We start from the raw sequence: 20,742 nt of genomic DNA, 5'->3' as shown, positions 1-20,742 counted from the left end.
TAAAAAGGGAAACATTCATTCATATATGTGTATTAGTGGATTCATGTGCACATAGTTTTCAGTCAGAGGAAATGCAGCTCATACTCCACACCACTCATAGGCCACACACAGATGTGGGCACACACAGATGTGTAGGCACACACATTGTGCCTCTCCTCTGCCAGAACAGGTCACTGTGAGCAGGGAGTGGCCTGTCCGTAGGTTTGGCGGTATGACACAAATTGGCTCTGCCAGGATTTCTGATCACTGCAATCTAGTGTTTCGATGGTCTTTCACCAGTGATTAGAAACATCAGTCAACACAATGGAAAGACAAATATTGTTCTGCCAAATACATTAGTATTTTAAAACTGCAGGTTTTTACACCTGCACAGGCTGTTGAAATTGAACTACTTTCTTGGTATCAGTCTGCACCAAAAGCTCATTTCTTGTAACGTAATCTCTATCGCAGAGGCTCCTAGCTTTCTTTTGACACTTTTGGATGAGCATTAATACAGTTAAGTTGCAGTCACCAGCTGAAGCATAAAGGCTTTTTGCATAGGAACTTTTGGTTTTGGAAGCTAATATGTATATTGTTAATTAAGTTTTAAAACATTTAAACTGTCATGCCCTCTTTCACATTTGTAATCTGGAAACAGAGTTTTCCTCTTTGAAGTCATTCTCTTTTGATTTAAGCTAATTAATCAGAATTTAGTTTTAGCAATGATTATTGCAAAGAATGTGCCAATTTCTTGAGATACACCATGGCTCATCTTTTGTGAAGTGACTTAACTATCTAACATAAAGGGCATTAGATGTCTTTCTAATTGGTTTAATCTTAATTGGGTTGACTTAATTGCAGAAATCTCTCTGAGGAGATGACTGTCTCTGCCTTTCATCTTCTCCCCCTGTATAAACAGGAGATTAAATGTCCCCCACTCATTTTCTGCAGAAAAACGCCCCTACACCTGCGAGGTTTGCAATAAGTCCTTCAAACGACTTGATCAAGTGACTGCACACAAAATAATACACAGTGAAGATAAACCTTATAAATGCAAGCTTTGTGGAAAGGGATTTGCCCACAGAAATGTTTACAAGAATCACAAGAAGGTAAAGCACTCTGCTGTTGTTGTTTACAGGTCTGCCAGCCTCAGATTTGCAGATTTTTTTTTTCTTTTAAGTAGTTCATCATTAAGCTCTGGCATGCTTATAAACATGGGATTAAAGTATTGGAGAATGTATTTTTTTTAGTGTTCTTTGTTATATACAAAACCTCAAAATACTAAATGAATTCTAGTGGAAAAAAAATACAAAACTGAAATAAGCAGAAGGAAATCACAGTTGCTTGGTTAAAAGCATCAAATAAATTCCCGTTTTGACTTTTCTGGGTTTTTTGTTCTTTTTTTTTTCTTTAATATTAGGTTATGAAGTTAAATGTAACTGATCTAAAATGTCTTCAATTTTTTTTTTTTTTTTTTTTTTTTTTTTTTTTAAAATCCCACATTTGAATAAAACTAAGTGTAGTCCTGTTGCAGTCATTGCTGGACTTAGCAGCAGATGCTTTCTAACTATACTGGATTTGCACTGCGTAACGTTCACACGTTAAAACATCATCAGAAGAAATGTTACCTGAAAAATAGGCTCATGAAGGGATGCTCCACTTCTGTTGATTTAAGCTCAAATCTGCTTGGCCTAATTTCTATAGTACCTGTCGTTATTTTTAACCTGGGGTTACATTTTTAACGGCAAGGCTGTATCCGTGACTGCTGTTTCAGAATTACAAGACTGTAAAAGAGAAAGGGAAAAAAAAAAAATTACCTGTCTGGTTTTGTGCCCAGTATTTGGAACCCTTTGCTCTTTTTTCTTTTCCTTTTCTTTACATTTTTTTAATACTACCCCTGTCTTTCCCCCTTTGATGAAACTGATATACCTATACTTACAAGTCTTTCGCACTTTGGCTCATATTATATGCCATCTGGGAATTTGGCACAGGATCTTTGCACCATCTCTTGCACTTTCAGCCATAAATCATGTAAAAGTAATAATAATGCCTCTCGTAGGATGAAATGGTGATGACTGTCTAAAACAGCAAGCATGCAGAAGCCTGCTGAAGGACAAGATTAGCTCCCATGTATGCTGTGATTGTATCTTATGTTTCAGACTTTATTAAGAAAATGGGGCAGAATCTCACAAAATGGATATATTCTAAGGAAAATGTATAAAATACTATCTGGAAAGATATTTCTTTATCTTAAATGAATACTTTTTACATGTTTCCTTATGTTAATTTGCAGTTGATGACTGGTAGGGACTTTGGGCTGAAAACAGACTTCAGGATTAAGTATGAATGAGTAAACACTTTGACCCAATTCTGTGTTTAAAGCATAAGCAAGGATTAGAGGCTCCACTTAACGGGAAAAATATTAAAATATTAAAACTTGGACAGATTTAGTGAGTACCTAATTTTGACAGAACTTAAAGCATGTTGGAATACTTATTTCCCAAACCTGTTTGCACATAGTACTGGCTGTAAGTCAATTCTGTCCTATAATGAAAGAAACTCATTCCTGTGTTTACATAAAGTTTACCCAAACAGCTGTGAACACCCATACGCATTTAGGTCTCTAATTTCACTTGCTAAATGAAGAGATGAGCACGAGAGACAGGAGACTGACATAGATGTCCTGAATTGCTTGTTTAGACACGCCTCTCTCCATTGGGTAACCAACGTAAACAAGGAGAGAGAGTAAATAAGAGGCGAGTATGGATGTGTATACACAGAACCAATTGTAAGGTGCAAGTCAAGGATGTGGCAGTTTGGTTGTCAAGATAGTTTTAAGTGCCGTGGTTTTGGGAGGGCTGCACTACTACTAGGGGAAGAGGATGATAGTTCTTTTGCTTGTTCACAGGAAAGTCGATCCAGTAACAGTGAAAATTTAAACCTTTATTATGTATCATACTTCTATGTATTTCTTCAGCTCGGGTTTTTAATGATTCTTTAGATGTGTATTCCTTTAAGACATCCTCCTAGGTTTCATTTTCTTTTGGAGAAAGAAAAGTTGGACTCTAAATAATTTCACAGTGCTTTTTTGAGTTCCAGGATGCAATTACGCTGTTAGTAGCAGGGAGCTTAGAAACCTACAATAGGAATGATAGGTATAGTAGTTAAAAACACTTAAATCAACCGCATTTAACAGAAAACACGCTTTCAAGTTTGATGGGAACACGCTTGAAAAAACTTTGGGTTTTACAGCAGAGCTACATACTTTTTATTTATAATAAGAAACAGGATACATACACATTTTGTGCCTTTGAATTCTTGTTTTGCGTTTTAGATGGAACCTTGTTGTTGCTGCTGTTTCTGCAATTCCTTTATGGGGGTTATTTAATCTGATTCTGTGTTGGAAGTGTCAGAATAAAAATGGCTACCACAACACGTGCTTTTAAACATCTTTCAGATGTGGGTGAATGTTGGGTCATTTCAAAGGTGCAGAAGGAGGTTAGTTCCACACTTTTCATAGGATTTCACTGGGAGATAGACAGTGGAGTTGCTAAGAATATATCTGCTCTGTTCAGTGAAGCATTGTGATGTGAACCCTAATTTAGCACTCATTACGCCCTTATAGCTACAGATCTGAGAGGCGGGAACTGTTAGTCTTCCTGTGGTACCTCTCTGATGTGCTGCTTCTGCATACAAGTACTACACTGCTCTGTGTAGGTGCATGTGCGAGCTTGCTTTGTCACTTGCTTGGAGATATCAGCACTGGGAAGTGTTACGTGATGTGGAACTACCTCAGATGTCTTCTGAAAAGCTTATACTATATGACTAAGTGTTCATACGAAGAAATACAGTTCCATTTTTGTGGCAAGAGAAGAGAATAGTATCTGAAACTGAGGCAAATGTAGTATTGGATTGTGCTACAGATAAAAGTAGTCACCTTTCATCCAGTTTAGACTGGATGAAGGTGCATGTTCTCTGCCATATAATGCAGATTACTTCCATACAGGAGAAAACGAAGTTTTTGTTCCATCTGCTCCTTTTTTTTGCTATTATAGAAGATGAGTTCAGAGAATAAAATATGAGAACATGACAGTGAGAAGAAATAGGTCTGCAGACACAGGATTTTAAGGGGTTTATGGTTAATCCAGGGTTATTTGGTCCCAGGGAGCATAATGAATTGAAACGACTGTATTCCCTCAGTTTCTTTACTGGGAATAAGTAGTCTTGGGCTGGGATTAAGTCTCCACAAATGCTATGGTAGGAAAAGCTGCCATGAAATATTCCGTAAGAGCCCATCTTCAGTTGCTTTGATCCTATGACTGTCCCCTGCTCTGACTGAATGGAAGACATCTCTGATCTGGAACCTATTAGTAGGACAAAAAAGGACAGTATTAGAACTAATACGCTTGTTTGGGGGAATACCTCTCCTCATTAAGATTTGTATGGCTTTTTGTAATAGACCTAGCTTGTTTCTGGACTGTTCACAAAAGAGGCAGATGATCTGTGTACCCTTGCATGTGGGTATGCCTAGTTAGGTGTTTTTGTTTGTAGTGAAGTTAAGATGTGCAGATGAATACTTGTATTTTGATCAAAAGACTAGGAGAACTGTCAAGGAGATGCTAAGAAGGAATTCTGTACAAATCACTGTGCTCTTCAGAACTATCACTCAAGTGGTGAGTGTTCTAAAACAGGGCATTTTTTAAATAAACAACGTGAATTTTGCGCTCGTGAAAGGTGCCAGATTGACAGCCCTAGAGACTGAACCCTTCTATTTATCCACAGAACAGGTACAGCACAGACAGCAGCACTGCGAGCTTCCCCACAGTGTCTCGTCAATATGTCTCAACCCTGTTCTGGAGGAACCACCTATTGAGGTGAGAAGGTAGTTCAGTCTCTTCATGTCCTGTCAATCCTTGGCCTGGCTGCTGAGACTGCCAAGCAGGGTGTCAACTAATGAAAACTATGATGTAAACCTGTAGAAGCTGGACTGAAACGTTCAGCAGATTCTATGTAACACGTGATATGTTCCACGCATTTGATGGTGCTCCAGTAGCCTTTTTGCTTTAAGTGATATTGACTGAGGTTAAGGAATTGACTTTGAGTCCAAAGCCTCTGCATACCATTGCAAGTACTCTAATGTTTTGGTACTGTTGTGTATGTAAGAGGACGTTTGTGTTAAAATCAATCTAGGTTCAAGGCCCTCAGTCTACATCTAAATAATTATGCTGACTCCCCACAGTCTCTTTTTTCTCTGTAGTTTACGGGGTAGCTATTAATGTCGTATGGTACTATGAATAGCAGAAAGAAATTATACAAATATGTACTATGCTAATATTTACCCGTAGTGTACAAAATTAACTCATTTACCTGCATATTATAAAACACTTACTGTCCATCCCCTTTTCCTCTTGACACTGCAGCTTCTACTTAAGGTCCTGGTGAGCTAATACAATGTTTAAACACTGATGCTTTGAAAGCTTGCTTTCCTTTGGAAAAATAGTAGGAAATTGCGTAGATAATAAATTGTACAGATTAATTTAGTATCTACAGTGGGATAGCACTTAATAGTACTAGGAAACAGGGGAAGTGCTTCAAAATTTACAAAAGTAGAATGAAGCTGGGTGTTTCCTAAGCTCCAGAAAAAGAAACCTGCTTCAGCAACTCTGCAGTTTGAGAGATTCATCTAAGCTTAGCCTTTTATTTATGGCTTTGAGGCTGTTTCTCAGCTACAATTAATTTTTCTACAGCAAACAAAAATCTTGGTACTGATGCTTCTATGGTTTGGTTTGTTTTGTTTTTCCTTTTTTTTTTTTTTCTTTTAATACAAGAAGCTGAAACAAGGATATGTAAGACTAGTCTCATGATTTGCCAAATTTTAGGTACTATCTTCAGATAATCAGATCAATTTTACCTTCAAACTTAACCGAGAAAAAGCGTTTTGTGTACATGTGTTTAGTTTTTTAAGGCATTTATTCATATTAGTAAGTACTTAAGGCCAATGTTAGTACTGATGAAGCAATGCAACTGAGCTTGTAGGTTTTTTGCCTTGGTTGTTCTATATTTTTGTTTCTGTTTACATGCACACCTCATGTAACAATTCTGAGGACTGGGAAGGTGCATTTATTAGGTAGCTGCTATGCTGACTTTCAGGATTCTGGATAATGGCAGAATGATTATTTTAATTCTTCATCCCCTGATGTTTCAAATTGCTATGATATCCCCTCCCGAATCCAGTCTAGAACACTAGCTATAATTATTGTAATGACAGCTAATTGATTTCCCTGAGCCTTTCCTCTGACATGTTGTCTTTCATCTGCAGACCCATTCTGAAGAGAGACCGTTCCAGTGTGAGGAATGCAAAGCTTTGTTCCGAACCCCATTCTCTCTACAAAGACATCTGTTAATCCATAACAGTAAGTGCTAAGTCAGAGAGGAAAAAGAGCTTCCTCAGTTCTCACATTTGACTGAGAAAAACAGACATATGGCACCTTGCTTCCAATATGCAACTTGCTATGTTAAATTCGTATTAAGATTCAACTTTAACTCCAGGGAGTTAGAAAATTCAGAGCCAAATTCAAACCTTGTCTTTAAATGCACTTAAATGCAAATCCAAATATGCTGTAGAAAATCTAGCAATGATTTGAGGTCTAATGACAAGAGATTTTTTTTTTTCTGCATTAAGTGTGATAGTGTTACCTCCCTTTTAAGAAAGGAGAAATGGAAGCAGAGATAACTTGGTGGCTTACTCCGCTTGTGCAGGTAATCTGGTTTAGAGCTTGAAACTGAGATTCTCTGTCCTGTGCCAGTCCAGGCTAATGTTTCCTGCCTCTGGCATAGAACTAGCAGCCCAGAGGAATGCTGTGGCCATTTTCCCTCATGAGTAACTTGTTCTTGGCATTCTGTACTGTTTTTTAACTTACTGTGTAAAGATTTATTTTTGGTGGAATTTTCTCCGTCTTTAATGTTTACAGAGCCCTAGACTGCCATTCAACCATGTGAATGTCAGCAATTTAGATTCTAGAAAATATTCACGGTCTAAAATCCTTGTAGCTTAGAAGACAGTGCTTTGATTTGGGGAATATTTACATTGGTATAATTAAAAAAACACAGACCTTTCTTTTTTTTATACCAGTATAACAATGTTTCTGTTAGATGAATTTTTAGACTGGCATGTTTTGTTCTTTTACAGTTATCTTTCAAAGCTTCTGCAATTTCACGAAGTGTTGAATTTTGTAAAATCTTTTTCCAATGTTAAATGACGGGGGAAAAAATTAAAACCCTGTGTATTCTAATGAACCAAGCATTTGCAGGATATCCAAAAGCGGTAATTCCCAGTATGCAGAATTGTAGGCCTTGGTAAAAGTCTCTCTAAAAACATGTACTTTGACTTTTTTTTCAAGAGGATGGGAGCTCAGGAAACGTGAGGTCTTTGAGTTAGGCTTGTGATTTGTGGCAGGTTTAGCTGTTCCTGAACCACCACTATTTAAGCGAATATTAAATATATCAGACTGTGAACTGCAGTGGCACAGACATGTCTAGTTAGTCTTCCTTGGTGCAAAAGGAGACATGTCTTGCTGAGGGACAGAGTAGTTGCTTGAAGGTGGTAACTTCTGCCATCTTAGCTAAAACTGTCTCCAAAATGAGTCAAAGCCTTAAACCAATAATATTTGGTTTTTTTTATTAATCACAGGGAAGATTTTTAAACCTTTTTTCCTTTGGAGGAAAAAAAAAAACAAACAACTGACCAACCTAACAGGGAGGCCTTAATATAGCAGAATATAAGCAAAGCTTCTATAGTCATATTGCGTCTCTCTTGTCTGTAGTCATATAAAAGAAGTGTTGACAGACCAATAGCAAAGTGAAAAGTGAAAGTCGTTACTAGGATGAACTGAAGAATAAACAGTTTTCAGTTCAGGGCTGTGCTTAAGACAAGGGGCTCTGCTGTCGTCTGAGAAGAGCTTGTGTTCCCAGTGAAGAAATGTAGAACTCTTTCCCCTCACGACCTAACTCCAAGACTGACAAGTTGTGCTGCCATGATAATGAGTTTCTCATATTTGAAATAACTCAGAATGATAGGCATTGTCCTGCTACAGCTGGATGATAGTTCCTCTCATAGCACTGAAATATACCTGTTCTATAAAAAAAGAAGAGAAACAAACCAGAATCTCTAGGTGTATTTAGCTGGCTTTACTATTCTGTGCTGTAGGAAAGAAAGAAGTGTTTGTAAAGCTTGAAACTTCTAGGGAAAACTGAAGTTCAGCCTACATCATATATTTTTAAAAAATGTAGTATCTCCTTGTTGTTTTAGAAGCAGGCACTCTGCAGAATGATGTAGAATGGCTTAAATTTTATTTTACAAACTGCATTTACTGGAAAAAATTATATTTCATAAACTCACTTTTCAGGTGTTCCTGTCCTGAAATTGGAAAAGGAGTCATGGATATAATTTTCAAAATTCAAGATCAAATATGTCTAACAAATAATTAAAAAAACCTTTTTTTTTTTTTTCCTCCTAAGTTCTAGCTGTGTAAATGTAACCTGTCTTCTAAGAGTCAGACAAGCTTTTTCTCTTAGGCATGCTGCTGATAATACTTTTAGTAATTGTGTTCTCATTATGCCATTGGCAATGCTGGGGCTAACCCTTTATTCTCAGCTGTAGTGTCTAGGAAGGATATATGACACATAAGTGTATGGTAGCTCATATTTGGCTAATACTAGCCCATGAGGCCGTAAGAGACCTGCCTAACAAGAATGAGTAATCCTGAGCATTTTTGCTTGGATCATTCAGTTGTCTAGGGTTGTGGAGACATACATGAAAAGGATTGCATTTGTTGAGAAGGACATCGTCCTTTCTATATATTTGCTTTCCAGAGTAAAAATCTACATGCAGAATGTTTGTTAGTAAGAGAAACAGTAATTAGCTCCTTCTACTGGGGTCAGCAGAAGTGGGCACTGAAGATTGCTCATTTCAAGTAAATCACAAGTACCCCTGATTTTCATTGTCTTGTTTTATCATAAGGAGAGTGCATCAGTGAGTAGATAAAGCCAGTCTCAGGAAAGACGCTCGCAATATGTTGTGTGTTTCTGGGGGAATGCACTGTAGGATATATTATAGCAGTGCTCTGTTTCCATCTTTGGAAGCATTTACGGATATTGATATTGTAGTTTCATGTCAAGTACTCTGAAAAAGTTTCCCTCCTTCAGTGGTTTCGAGAGCTGAAGTTGATGATATATTTTCTTGTTTACTTCCATTCTCTAGAGTGCCTAGGCCTGAAGAGAATCTGTGTATATCTTTTGCTATTTTATTTTGTAACAAACCTCTTGATCGAGCACAGTGCAAACCTGTTGACTGAAAATACATAATGGAAGTTCTTTCTTTATTATACAGTAATGTTAGAAATTTATTTGTTAACTTTAATATTACTCTTATCTGCCAGAGGCAGTGGAATGAGTTTGGTTTTTGGCAGTGATAGTTCTTAAGCAACAGACATGTTCTTACATTTACCATACGAAATCTGTTTTTTCTTTATCACAGCAATAAGGTATCATGAAATAGGTTGTGTAGCTCTACTTTTTTTCCTGCAGTATTCTACAAGAGGATTTCCAGAGCTGCTCAGGGAATTTAAGTACTCATATCATGTTGCAAGTGATTTGGACTTTTGCTTTATGCTGCTGAGGAACCTTCCAAAACTCCTTAGATAGTTGTGTATTAATGGTATTTTTTAATTAAGTTTTCACGTATCTGTGTTTTTTATTAAGTTTTCATGTATGTATTAAGTTTTCAGGTATCATGTATCTCATGTGTCATGGCTTAAAAAAAAAAAAGACAATACGTAAAGACTGTTAAGTGAACCAACTGTGAGTGGAGACAGTGTTCTGATGGCTGTTCTATAATGAGATATAGGGTTTCTGCTAAATAAGGAAGCTGAGGAGAAACACTGATTATTTGCCTTCCTCCAGGATAATGTTTGAAAAAAATACCCAATTCTAGGCTTCCCATTACTTTGCATGTTGAAAAATTTTGCTAAACTGAAGGCAGGACTTGGCTAAATAACGTACTTGGCATTGCAACTATATGTGGTTGAAGAGTATTATAATGTGTACACACAGAGGAGATATGGTTGAACAGTATGTTAGTTCTGAAATTCCCTGACTTTGGATGTTTTTTATTTGAAAACTAGTTGATCTTTTACAGCCTTATTATTTTTTGTTGTTGTTTGAAAGTCATTTATCTTCTCAAATCATAATAGAAGTGCAGTACAGAAAATGATAGGAATGATTGCAAACAAAACTTTAGGATAAAAAGGACAAATCCTCCTGAAACTCAACAAATGTCAAATCGTGTCTTAAACCATAATGAAATAATGTAAATTTATGGAAATCATACAAATATTTCTTACTTCAGAAGACATGGCGGTTTGTTCAAATTATGTCTGGTATTGCTTCATTTTTTTCAATTTATTTTCAGACTTGTAGCTAAGTTATAAGAGACGGAAAGAAACAAATGACTACCTAAAAAAAAGAAAAAAAATCCATGAAGCCTAGAAGTTTTTATTAGAAGTAACTTTTCAAAGAAATTACTTGATTACTTTCTACTTTCTTGATTTCCCAATGACACTTTTACCTGAGGTGATATTTCTTTTCTTTCTGTTCTCCGGACCCAGCTTTTCATTCGTCTTTGCCTTTGTTGATTTTTCTGAAACAATAAGCATTAGTGTATTTCCACAAAAATCTGGTATCTTTAAACCTTGTTTTTCTCTTTATAAGGTGAGAGGACCTTCAAGTGCGATCACTGTGATGCTACTTTCAAAAGAAAAGACACATTAAATGTTCATATTCAAGTAGTACATGATGGACATAAGAAATATAAGTGTGATCTCTGTGACAAAGCTTTTGTGACACCCTCAGTCCTGAAGAGTCATAAAAAAGTGAGTAGAATCAGTTCTATCAATTAATAGCTCTCTGTCAAGTATCCCCCAATGTTGCTGCTAGAGATATAAGTGATTTCTAAATAACTCTGTCTTAATCAAGAGGGCTTTAACGTTCATATCCCTAATGTCAGGGAATAAAAACTGTGCAAGTCCATCCAGTATTGAAATGATATCTCATTTACTCTTCCTTTAGCTGCAGCATGATATGTACTATGTGAGATAAGGATTTTATGATGTAATAAAGAATTTTATATCACTTCAATGTCTTTCATAGAAATAAGAATTAATTTCCCTATCTGAAGAGAGTCATGTGCAAAGCTTGAAACTTATAACTGAAGTAATCCAAAATTCTCCACTAAAAAAGCAGTCATAGTTATAAGGAAAAGTTATTCAATAGGCTGATAAATCTTCACTTCAGAATTGGGCATTGAAAGTACAGTGTGAAAAATGATGAGAACCCGTGTATGTAACTTACTTCAAGATGGTCTTGCTGTTGACCACACAGGTTGGATGGGACACTTTGTGATTATTTTTTAATCCATTTTGAAATTATTATTCTTATATCAGCAAGGTAGCCGATATAAGAAAAGCCTTAAATAGCCTTAAAAGCTTGATTTCAAAAGACAAGCTCAGTGTATGATTTAGTGTTAGTGACAATTAAAATATACTTCTCATGATCAAATCTCTAAATACAATCTGATTCTAGCACTTATTACAAACTAGATAGGATCCGGTATGCAATTTGTGTTGACTGAAATCACTGTCTGTCATACTTAAGATGAACTGATGGCTGAGTTCCATTCATTTGAGGCAGTCAGAAATCATATGCACAAATCTCCATAGAGACCTTTTAAAGCTCCAGTTCAAGTTTGCAACGGGAAAAGTTATACTAGGTTAGGTAAACTATTTTCAATACATTTCATAATATAAAAAAATTTCATAATTATAAGCTTTTAAAATTAGACGCATTTATGAAGATTAATTTTATTAGGTAACCAAACTATTGTTTGCTGGTTTAGAAACCACTATCACAGATATCAAACTGAAAAATAAGTGTTTTATTTTTGCAATCATGAAAATACACAAAGGTGAATTGGGCATTTTTAATAGTTACTATTTAGGAAATAGTAAGCTTAGGAACTGAAAAGAACTGAAAAGCCAGTTTATTTTGCCATTAATAATGAGATTTGTTTAGACATTTTAGAAGAAAATTGAAAGAACACCTGTAGCTAATTTCTTAGAATCTCTGCCTGATGTGATGGAGTAAAATATATAATGGAGACAATAGCGGTCAATGTCAATACAGTTAAAATATTCCACATTTCACTTCTTTTAAAGCTATGCTGAAGCTTTCATTCTTGTCTTTCCCCACCCCGTGTAGACTCACACAGGAGAAAAAGAGAAGATTTGCCCCTATTGCGGACAGAAGTTTGCAAGCAATGGAACACTGAGAGTTCATATTCGAAGCCACACAGGTACAGTATTGTTTATTGTTATGAACAGAGAAGACTTTCTAAATATATAACAAGGTATCTGCAAGTATGCCCACAATTTGTCTATCTACAAACAGAAATGCAAATTTACAGGTAGGCCTGACACAGCATCTTTTTCAGACATTTTACCTGCTTAATGTGTAAAACCAGATTCTATTCTCAACTGTAATTATGTATGAATGTGTGTGTATATATATATATATGAATAGTTATATGTATATACAATATTAATTCATCTCTGTGGCTGCTAAGGTGTTTTGAAACTCTGATTTCATATTAATGTAATGTCTGACCTTATCACAACCTGCATGTTACTCAAATTGGAATGTTCTACCTTGAGCATGCTTTAACTCAAAATTTATTTTCTGTTGCAACCTCTGACTCGTTCTGATCTCCTGATATTCCTGAGTCTGAGTTATGTAACTTATTTTATATTGCCACACAGATTGCATTACTTTTTCCCTATCATGTTACATATGTGCTTCTGTAAACACACTGAAAATAAATGAGTCATGTTGTCATGTTGATAGGTTTCATTTTGTGAGCTTATGCTTTCATTCAAGTAAGTGGTGGGCAACTGAAAGGGGTTTCTTTGTGATAATTTGTTTCCAACATATAATAGTATAGATTTCCCTTTGGCAGGCAAAGCATCAGGTAACAAATAGCTTTCCTATGACATTCCATTCACTTTGCATAAGCAAATTTGGTTTGCAGAGAGATGACAGAATTGGTGTTTTTTAATCATTTGGCTTTCTACTGTGTTTGGAAAAGTCTTAATCACTTCAGTCTATCAAGACCACCTGTTAAGATTACAGGTTTTACTAGTTTTTGATATATTGTGATTTTTGGATTTGACAGCTATAGATACTAGCAAATTTTTATCCTGTTCCTGCAGTCAGGATAAAAGGCTAAAATTGACTTTCATCTTTAGCTCTTATTCTTTACTAAATTCCATGTTTGGAAAATTTATCCCTCATAGCAGCTGTATAAAAACACGTACATATAAGCCTGTGTATATGCATTCTGCTGAGGTGGTTCATGTATACTGTATAATCAGACACAAAAGACAGTGAAGGTCAAAGCTGGCAAGACCCAGAATCGCAATGCAGCAGTTCTGTCCATTCCTCCTTTTTATTCTTGTTCTTTCTTCCACAACTCCACCTTATCCTTCCTGCACAATCTCTTTTTTTTTTTTTTTTTTTTTTTTCTTTTTCCCCCGCTTCCTGAAGACCCAACACTCATGGAGCATGTGGTATGACAATTTAGAGAGCCCTTGGGGACTGTGCCTTTTGGAAGGACCAACCACTTGCCCACCTGGGCTGTACTTTAATGAATCAGGTAGACAGGAGTAAAAGGAAGCATTCAGTAATATTGTTAGTTAGTCCCTCAGTTAGTTAGCGCATCAGTCCAGGCTTCTAGGAATAAGACTGTCTTGATTTCTGGTCTGTGTTAACTTTTTTCATGGAGTTATTTTGTTTTTTTAATTGTGGATATTTCTTTACTTTCACCTTGCCATCCCACGAGGAACTACATTACCCTTTAAGTTTCTGATATTTTGGCATACTAGACTTTCATGAAAATTAGGACTTTTATAGTTGTGGTTTGCCCCCCCCAGTGTTTAAAGGAATATCAAAATGTTACTCTACTTCTTCATTAAAATCTCTGGAATGTTACAATGTTTTTTGCAGGCAAGTCTGCTTTATTTACTTTACTAGTGTGGTGCTTTTGTTTTTTCTTATTTCACAGGCCCTTTCCTTAAACTTTAGGTATGTTTTCTGTGTACTATCAATGTTATACATCAGTTTGCACAGAGCAGAACGGCCCTAGTTTTTCAAGTTGATAGTGCAGTTAGCTCTTGGGGAGAATGCTTTATAGCTGTCTGAGTGAAAATGCTTTTCACACATGTGCTGCTACCAGTTACATTTAATGTTTCAGCTCTCTCAAGCAGGCTTTCCTAAATTTAGGAGTTAGGCTAAGGTGAAATTCGTGAAACCACACACCAGAGACCTCTAACCTTGACTAGAGAGCCTTGCAAAATTTGTAGGCACTATTCTATGAGAAACAGTAAACTATGACATTTTGAACTTACTTGAAGTAGAAAGGCACTGAAGATTTCCAGTACATTTGCAAATTAAATGTGGTGGAAGAAACTACCTTGCCAGCAGATGATACAGGTTGGAATTACGGGAATACGCAGTGTGAAAACAATTTAGGAAAGGATAACACTACAGAAGGAGGGAAACTTTCAAGGCCTCTTTCTTTACCCGAAAAGCTAGAAGCACTCATTTTAAAGACAGTTCCTAATTCAGGGAAAACGCCTTACTAAATTCATTTATAATGACCTGTGATAAATAAACTCTGATCCTCTCCTCTTCCAGTCTGGCTGCTATTGTGATGTCAATCACATTTTTGGTGGACAGTTTTGTGATTCACATCATTCACTGTGAGAATCAACTGAAATACATTTTCATGGTTGTTTTTGATGTCATTCTGATTCTTGACTGTTTCTTGATTATCCTGATAAAATGAGGGAGCGGGGCCGGAAAGAGAGGAGGGAAGGGGGGAGTTGCCACTAAGTTGTGACTTGTGGTTTAAAAAAAAAATCTGTAAGTTATATGGCAAAATGCTTTATGTGAGGTTTAGTGAGAAAATGCCATAGTTACATTCATGTTGTACTTCTGGAGAGGTGGTTTTGACTTGTGCTGTGCCTGAAGACTTCAGGCAAGTTGCTCGTGATCATAATACATGCAGACTAGCTGCAAGAGGAAATTGTTGTCCGATGTTCAGTGGGCCTGAGGAAGCATAGCTTTCTGAGGGATAGCTTGCATCATTTCCAAAGAAAGTAAGGGTAGTTGGTGAAGGGAATCCGTGTTATCTGCAAACAGTACAAAAAAAGTTGAATACTCATTTGATGGCCTTTAGTAATAAAGTTCACTGCATCATGAAAATCCTTGACAACTTTTCAGGGATTTTCTGAGCAATAAGAAATTTTCAGTTCATCAAACGGTGGAGCCACAAACTTATTTTATTCAGTGATGCATGTTTAGTTTCTAAATGTTGCAGTGTTGAATACTTCATTCTCTTGGTATCTATTAAATTCTGTGGTTTTGAATTAATCTGTTCAAAACTGTGCCCTCCCTTTTTTTGGTCAGACTTCAAAGTATCAGTTTTCATTGTCAGCTAGAAGTGAAGCAACCAGCCACCATCCGTTTTCAAGAGATAATTCGTCTTTGTGGATAAGCCTTCAGCTGGGGTTAAGCTTTTGGTGCAACTAAGCAGTACACCGTAAGTGTAAATATTGCAAAGACCTTCATGTCTTAGTGATTACAGCTGATTAGGTTTGAGGTCCTGATGCAGACGTTTGTGTTATCCCATTTTCTGTGCACCTGGTCAGCTAGACTTGGTTTTATTAGCTACTTGGTATAAGAGACTTTGTTCTGTATTTACAAAATAAAGCCAGGCAGAGTTATTTTAAAGAGAGTTGTGTATCAGGTTTTGTCCTTTTTTTATTTATAAAGCTGTTCTTTATAAAAGTCGGTTCTTGGGTACCCTCCTGGTTCTGCTTTGGAATTGTATTTTTGATACGCTTAATAATCCATATACAAAAAGAGATGCTCTTTGGGTTTTTGGCTTTTATTTAATATGCAGCATGTGTTCTTAAATATTGTTACTTACAGATGTATGCATGCTTCCTCGATAAGCAATTTTCTTCCCTCTTTTATCTTAGAGTAAGGCTCTGTAAATGAGCCCTAACAGTACTTGGCCTTTTGCAGAAACTGAGCTGGTTTGGGGTGAGTGAACATGTCTGCATGTGCATGTATAGAGGGAAGGGGTTGATGTTTGCATCTGAACCTAGCGTATTGCTCTGTAATTCATCATCTGGGTTTCGAGCCTTGGCATGACAGAGACAGCGCTCTGTAGGTCAGCTGAAACACTATAGCACATTCTCCCTCTGCTGTATCCTGTTGGTTTATGACTTCTTAGGGTCAGAGGGAGCTGGGGTTAATTCAGCAAAAGAATCCTCTGACTGTGATATAAATTCCTTGGCTTGTTCATAAATTGTAGAAGAAATTCTATGATCTGCTCCTTGCACTTGAAAACTGGGGGCCAGGAGGTTAATTACTTCCCTAAAGTTTCAAGCAACTTTCAGTGTTAACGGTTACTGCCTGCGGTTTGTGCAGCTTTGCAGTTGCCTTACACATAGGTATTTAAATACGTTAATTGCTGTCTCTTGTTTGTGTGTTTGTGTGTGTATGTGTTTGTGTGTGCCTATGTAATATATATACACATGCATTTTATCTGTCTGATATTTATACTGTTGCTTTCCTGATTACTGGTATCCTAATCCCTTCCATCTTTGGGATGTAGCACATCAACTTGTGGAACAAGAAAGTTATTGTGAGGTAGTTTATATTTGCACGTTAATTTATTTTTGAGTTTAAAGAATTCAGTGTTTTAACTGTAATTCTGTCCTTTCTTATGCTGTCTTTCACCTGCTCCGTTACCTAGAGGACTGGTGAGGGACAACTGATGACCATACATGTCTCCAGAAAATGCTTACACATGTAAATATAGGTTAAAATGTAACCTTATTTTGCTTTTTCCATCACATTTAGTCAAAGTCCTGATAAAAAGCCAGTAAGGTATCTATGACTTTACATCTGTCCTACGTGTTTTCTGAAAAGATTAATGTTTCGATTCTATACCATTTAAAAGTCATGACTTAATGTGGCATTCTTACACATTATATTCTCTGGTGTGTGGAAAAAGCAGCTTTATTTTGCAAGCATGAGTTGAGAAGGTTCTTTGTTAATTTGCTTCCATATACGTGAATAAAAGATAATACCAGCAGATTACATTAAAACAGCAAAAAGCATTCAGGCCGTGGACTTCCCTATCCTTTGTGTCAACACAGTTAAGCTTACCTTTTCAATTTCCATTTCCATAACTAAAGACTGTTTTATAAGCTCGTGAAAACATTTCATCATACTTGTCCCCATAAGTTTAGGTGCTGGTTGCCTTCTTGAGATGTGTCTCATTCTTTGCATTGAGAGCCTGGTGATCCTAACTTTGGTTAGGACTGGTTAGGTCTGGTCCTAACTTTGCCATTGTAGTCACATTTCTACAAGTTGATTAACTAGGCATTTGAGCATATTTTAAATCATATTTAAGGTCCACCTGTATAAAAATCTAGGTCCAAATTTTGCACTTTCATGTAAAAATTCCTGAGTAAACAAACAAGTTATTAGTTTGTGTAGTTATAATAAAAATCTTTGGTTATTAACAGTAGTGCAATCATCTATGAACATAAAAGACTTTAAAGTAGTTGAAGGAAGTAATGAGTTGAAGTACAGTATAACTTTTGTTTATTACTGTGTAAAATATGTCTCCAAAGTTTTAATACCTAAACAGGCAACTGGTTGTTCATGTACATAAGAAATAATGTACAACCAGGATCCTCATTCTAGCAAATCTTCTGGCAAATTACCTTATAAGTAATTTATATTTTCCTACATTAAAAAAAAGATAAAAGGGATGCTTGAAGGAACTTCCTCTCATATCACAATGAAGTATGTGAAAAAATGTATCTGTATCTAGTCAGTGAACAGCTTGCAAATGTCTACAGATAGGTTGTTTCTATTCAATAACTTATAAATGATCTCTCTTTTATCTACCAAATTTAAAAAGGAGCTTGCAGAAGGCCTCAAAGGTAAGGATTCTGCATTTCTAAACCTTTCAGTTTATACATCATTGTCCTATTTATCTCCAGACAACAGTTAAATCTTTTAAAAGTACCTGTAAAGTTTCATGCAGCTGTCAGCTTCTTGTCGTCTGCTTCCATGAATGAAGAAATGTTCTTATAAGGGATAGATTATTTGAATGCTAGTGACATCTTTAGATCAAATGAATTACTGATTGATTAATGTATACACTTTAAAAGATTTGGTTGACCATTGGGTTCACTGAAGTCATAGATGTTAATGCTTCATTCATAGGGAGACCAAATTGCTTAATTCCACTGATAGATGCAAAGAATGAAACTGTTTTATTCTTTAAAGTAAGTGTGTCGGGGTTTTTTGTGAGTAAAATCTTAATACCACTGTAGAACTGATGAGAGTCTGTAAGTAAGTAATAATGGTAATTATTTCATGCTTTACTGTACAGATTCAGATAGCCTTCTTATTTTTCTAGGGTCCTTTACTAGTCTTTATAATTCATTTAGTTACAAATAGCTAAAACCTCAATTATATAATGATATTTCTTATGGACCAGATAGGACAAACATTTTGACTATTGGTCTTAACTACAGGGAATCTGAATTATCTGAATAAACCCAAAACTTTGCAGAAAACAGACCTTCTCAGCTGTGAAAATACCGCTTCTGTGCTTCAGAGAATAAGACATGGCTAAGTACTTACAAGAAAGAGTATTAATAGAAAAAAAAATGGTTGAAGCAACTGGTTTTCCCTTATTTTGAAAAGAATAGCATTTGAGTTTTTTTCTTATTAAATATGTGACCGTTTTTAGTGAATGGGAAATGCATTTGGTTGACTTAAAAGCAATTCTAGTTCTCCCTTGTGCCTGGAAAATACACAAGTATTGGAGCTTGATTAGAAAGCATTCACAAATACACAGGCTTAGTGTTGTTAATCATTGGTGAAGGAAAAAAAAAAGCAGAAATATTTAATCTCTTGTCTTCTGAGTCTGCCAAGTTTGAATGTTTGTTGAAATGAAGAATGCGTAAGGAATGTCTCTAATTGACCCATACCTGAGTACTGTTTTTCCGTTTCTCTCGGGCAACAGGACTGTTCTCCTCAGAGCAGTCCAAGAGCTATCCCTTTCTTTGTCTGGCTGACTATGAGTGTAGAATTGCATGTATGTTTGGGGTTTCTGGGTCTTCTCTCAGCTGATGTCCGCAAGTATTTTATCTTACAAACCATGAAGTTGTTTGGTTCTTGGCATGAGAAAGCTACTCCTGTGTGAATACTTCTGTATCTTCTGAAGTGCTAAATTTGAGTGTTCAACGGTTGAAAATCAGGCAGGCCAGAATTTCGTATAGGCCAGATCACTGTTTTTATTGTCTAGTCCAGATTAAGACTAGTCCAGGTGTCGTAAAGAGAACAGCTACCTGCTGCAGTTGGCCAAGCTTCTTGATTACTTTCCCATTATTTTCCCTTCCTAGAATCCCTGGTCAAAATTAGAAAAATGCTTAAGAGACCTAGCGTATTAAATGCTTTTGAAAATGCTACTCGGTATCTAGAAAACTGCCACCTCTACACAAGAGGAAATTTGTTGTTTTGAAGAAGTGTTTGTCTTCTCAAGGGCCATTTGACATGCTGTACAACACCAGGGTGGTGAAATTTACTGAAAATTTTCTTCAAGTGTGAATATTTAATCTTCATTCAATAGTTGGTTTTCTGGCATTTTCTGATTTAAGTTCTGTTGAAATCACTTGGTTCCATGAGTTCCTATTTAACTTAATTTTAATTCCTAATGAAGTTCCTTTCATGTGAGAAATTGAGCTCTGTGTATCTTACATTTCTTTGTCTGTGTGTATGTATTTGTATAATACATTAACTGGGTTCTGTACAGTTAAGGACACAAACTTCCTTTTTAATTTGATGGGAACACCATATACAGAGCAACAGCAGCCAGGGTTAAATGTGTAAAGCTGTCAAGTGCTCTATATGAACAGATAATGTTCTAAAGCATGTGTCACAGATTATAATTTTGCTATATCCGTTAACCTTTTGCCCATCCTTACTTGCTGTTGAATGTTGTCATCACTCCAGATTATCTCTGACTAAAAAAGCCCTCTTGCAATTCCCATTCTGGGCTGCCCTGTTGATCACCTGGTGTGGAGCGTTGCATGTGTGATCCAGATGGCCCCCTTGCCTCCCAGTTCCTCTGCAGGTGAACTGCCTTCTTTCCACCACAGTTGGGCGATGGTGGAATCTCCCTTCTTCCCCTCTCCCCTACCCCAATCTTAAGTTAGGCCTTTAAAAAGGATTCTACTTTACCATAACTGTTCTGAAAATTGACATTTTGAAATAATACACTCAGAGAGAGAGATTTTTAGGAAATAATCTTCTAATCCCTATAATACATAGTTCAACATCTGAAAAGGAGCTATATTTAGAAGATGGTAAATGGTCTATGGAAGATTCTGAGGGACCACATTGCCATAATTAGTTGTTAATTTTTAAAAGAAAACCAAAGAAAACAATTCCTTTTAAGTTACATAGACTGCACGTGATCTGATGTTCAGTGCAATCTGTCATAAGTCTTTCTGATGTTAGTGAGTGTCGATCTAGACCAGTGGTGCTGAATACCCCAGC

General features: G+C 36.3%; 1 protein-coding gene across 1 annotated transcript in view; it reads left to right on the top strand.

Moving 5' to 3' along the window:
- Window positions 1-20,742, top strand: part of PRDM5 (PR/SET domain 5) — a gene marked incomplete at both ends in the record, with an annotated part of 87,531 nt that overhangs the window by 41,033 nt on the left and 25,756 nt on the right. The window contains 4 exons of the mRNA XM_082315783.1: window positions 931-1,088; window positions 6,299-6,392; window positions 10,747-10,907; window positions 12,292-12,385. Of these exons, the coding sequence (XP_082171909.1) occupies window positions 931-1,088; window positions 6,299-6,392; window positions 10,747-10,907; window positions 12,292-12,385 (507 nt within the window). The remainder of the gene's footprint in view (window positions 1-930; window positions 1,089-6,298; window positions 6,393-10,746; window positions 10,908-12,291; window positions 12,386-20,742) is intronic.

This window comes from Platalea leucorodia (genome assembly GCF_965183815.1).
Source record: "Platalea leucorodia genome assembly, chromosome: 6".
NCBI lineage: Eukaryota > Metazoa > Chordata > Aves > Pelecaniformes > Threskiornithidae > Platalea > Platalea leucorodia.
This window is presented reverse-complemented; position numbering and strand designations above follow the sequence as displayed.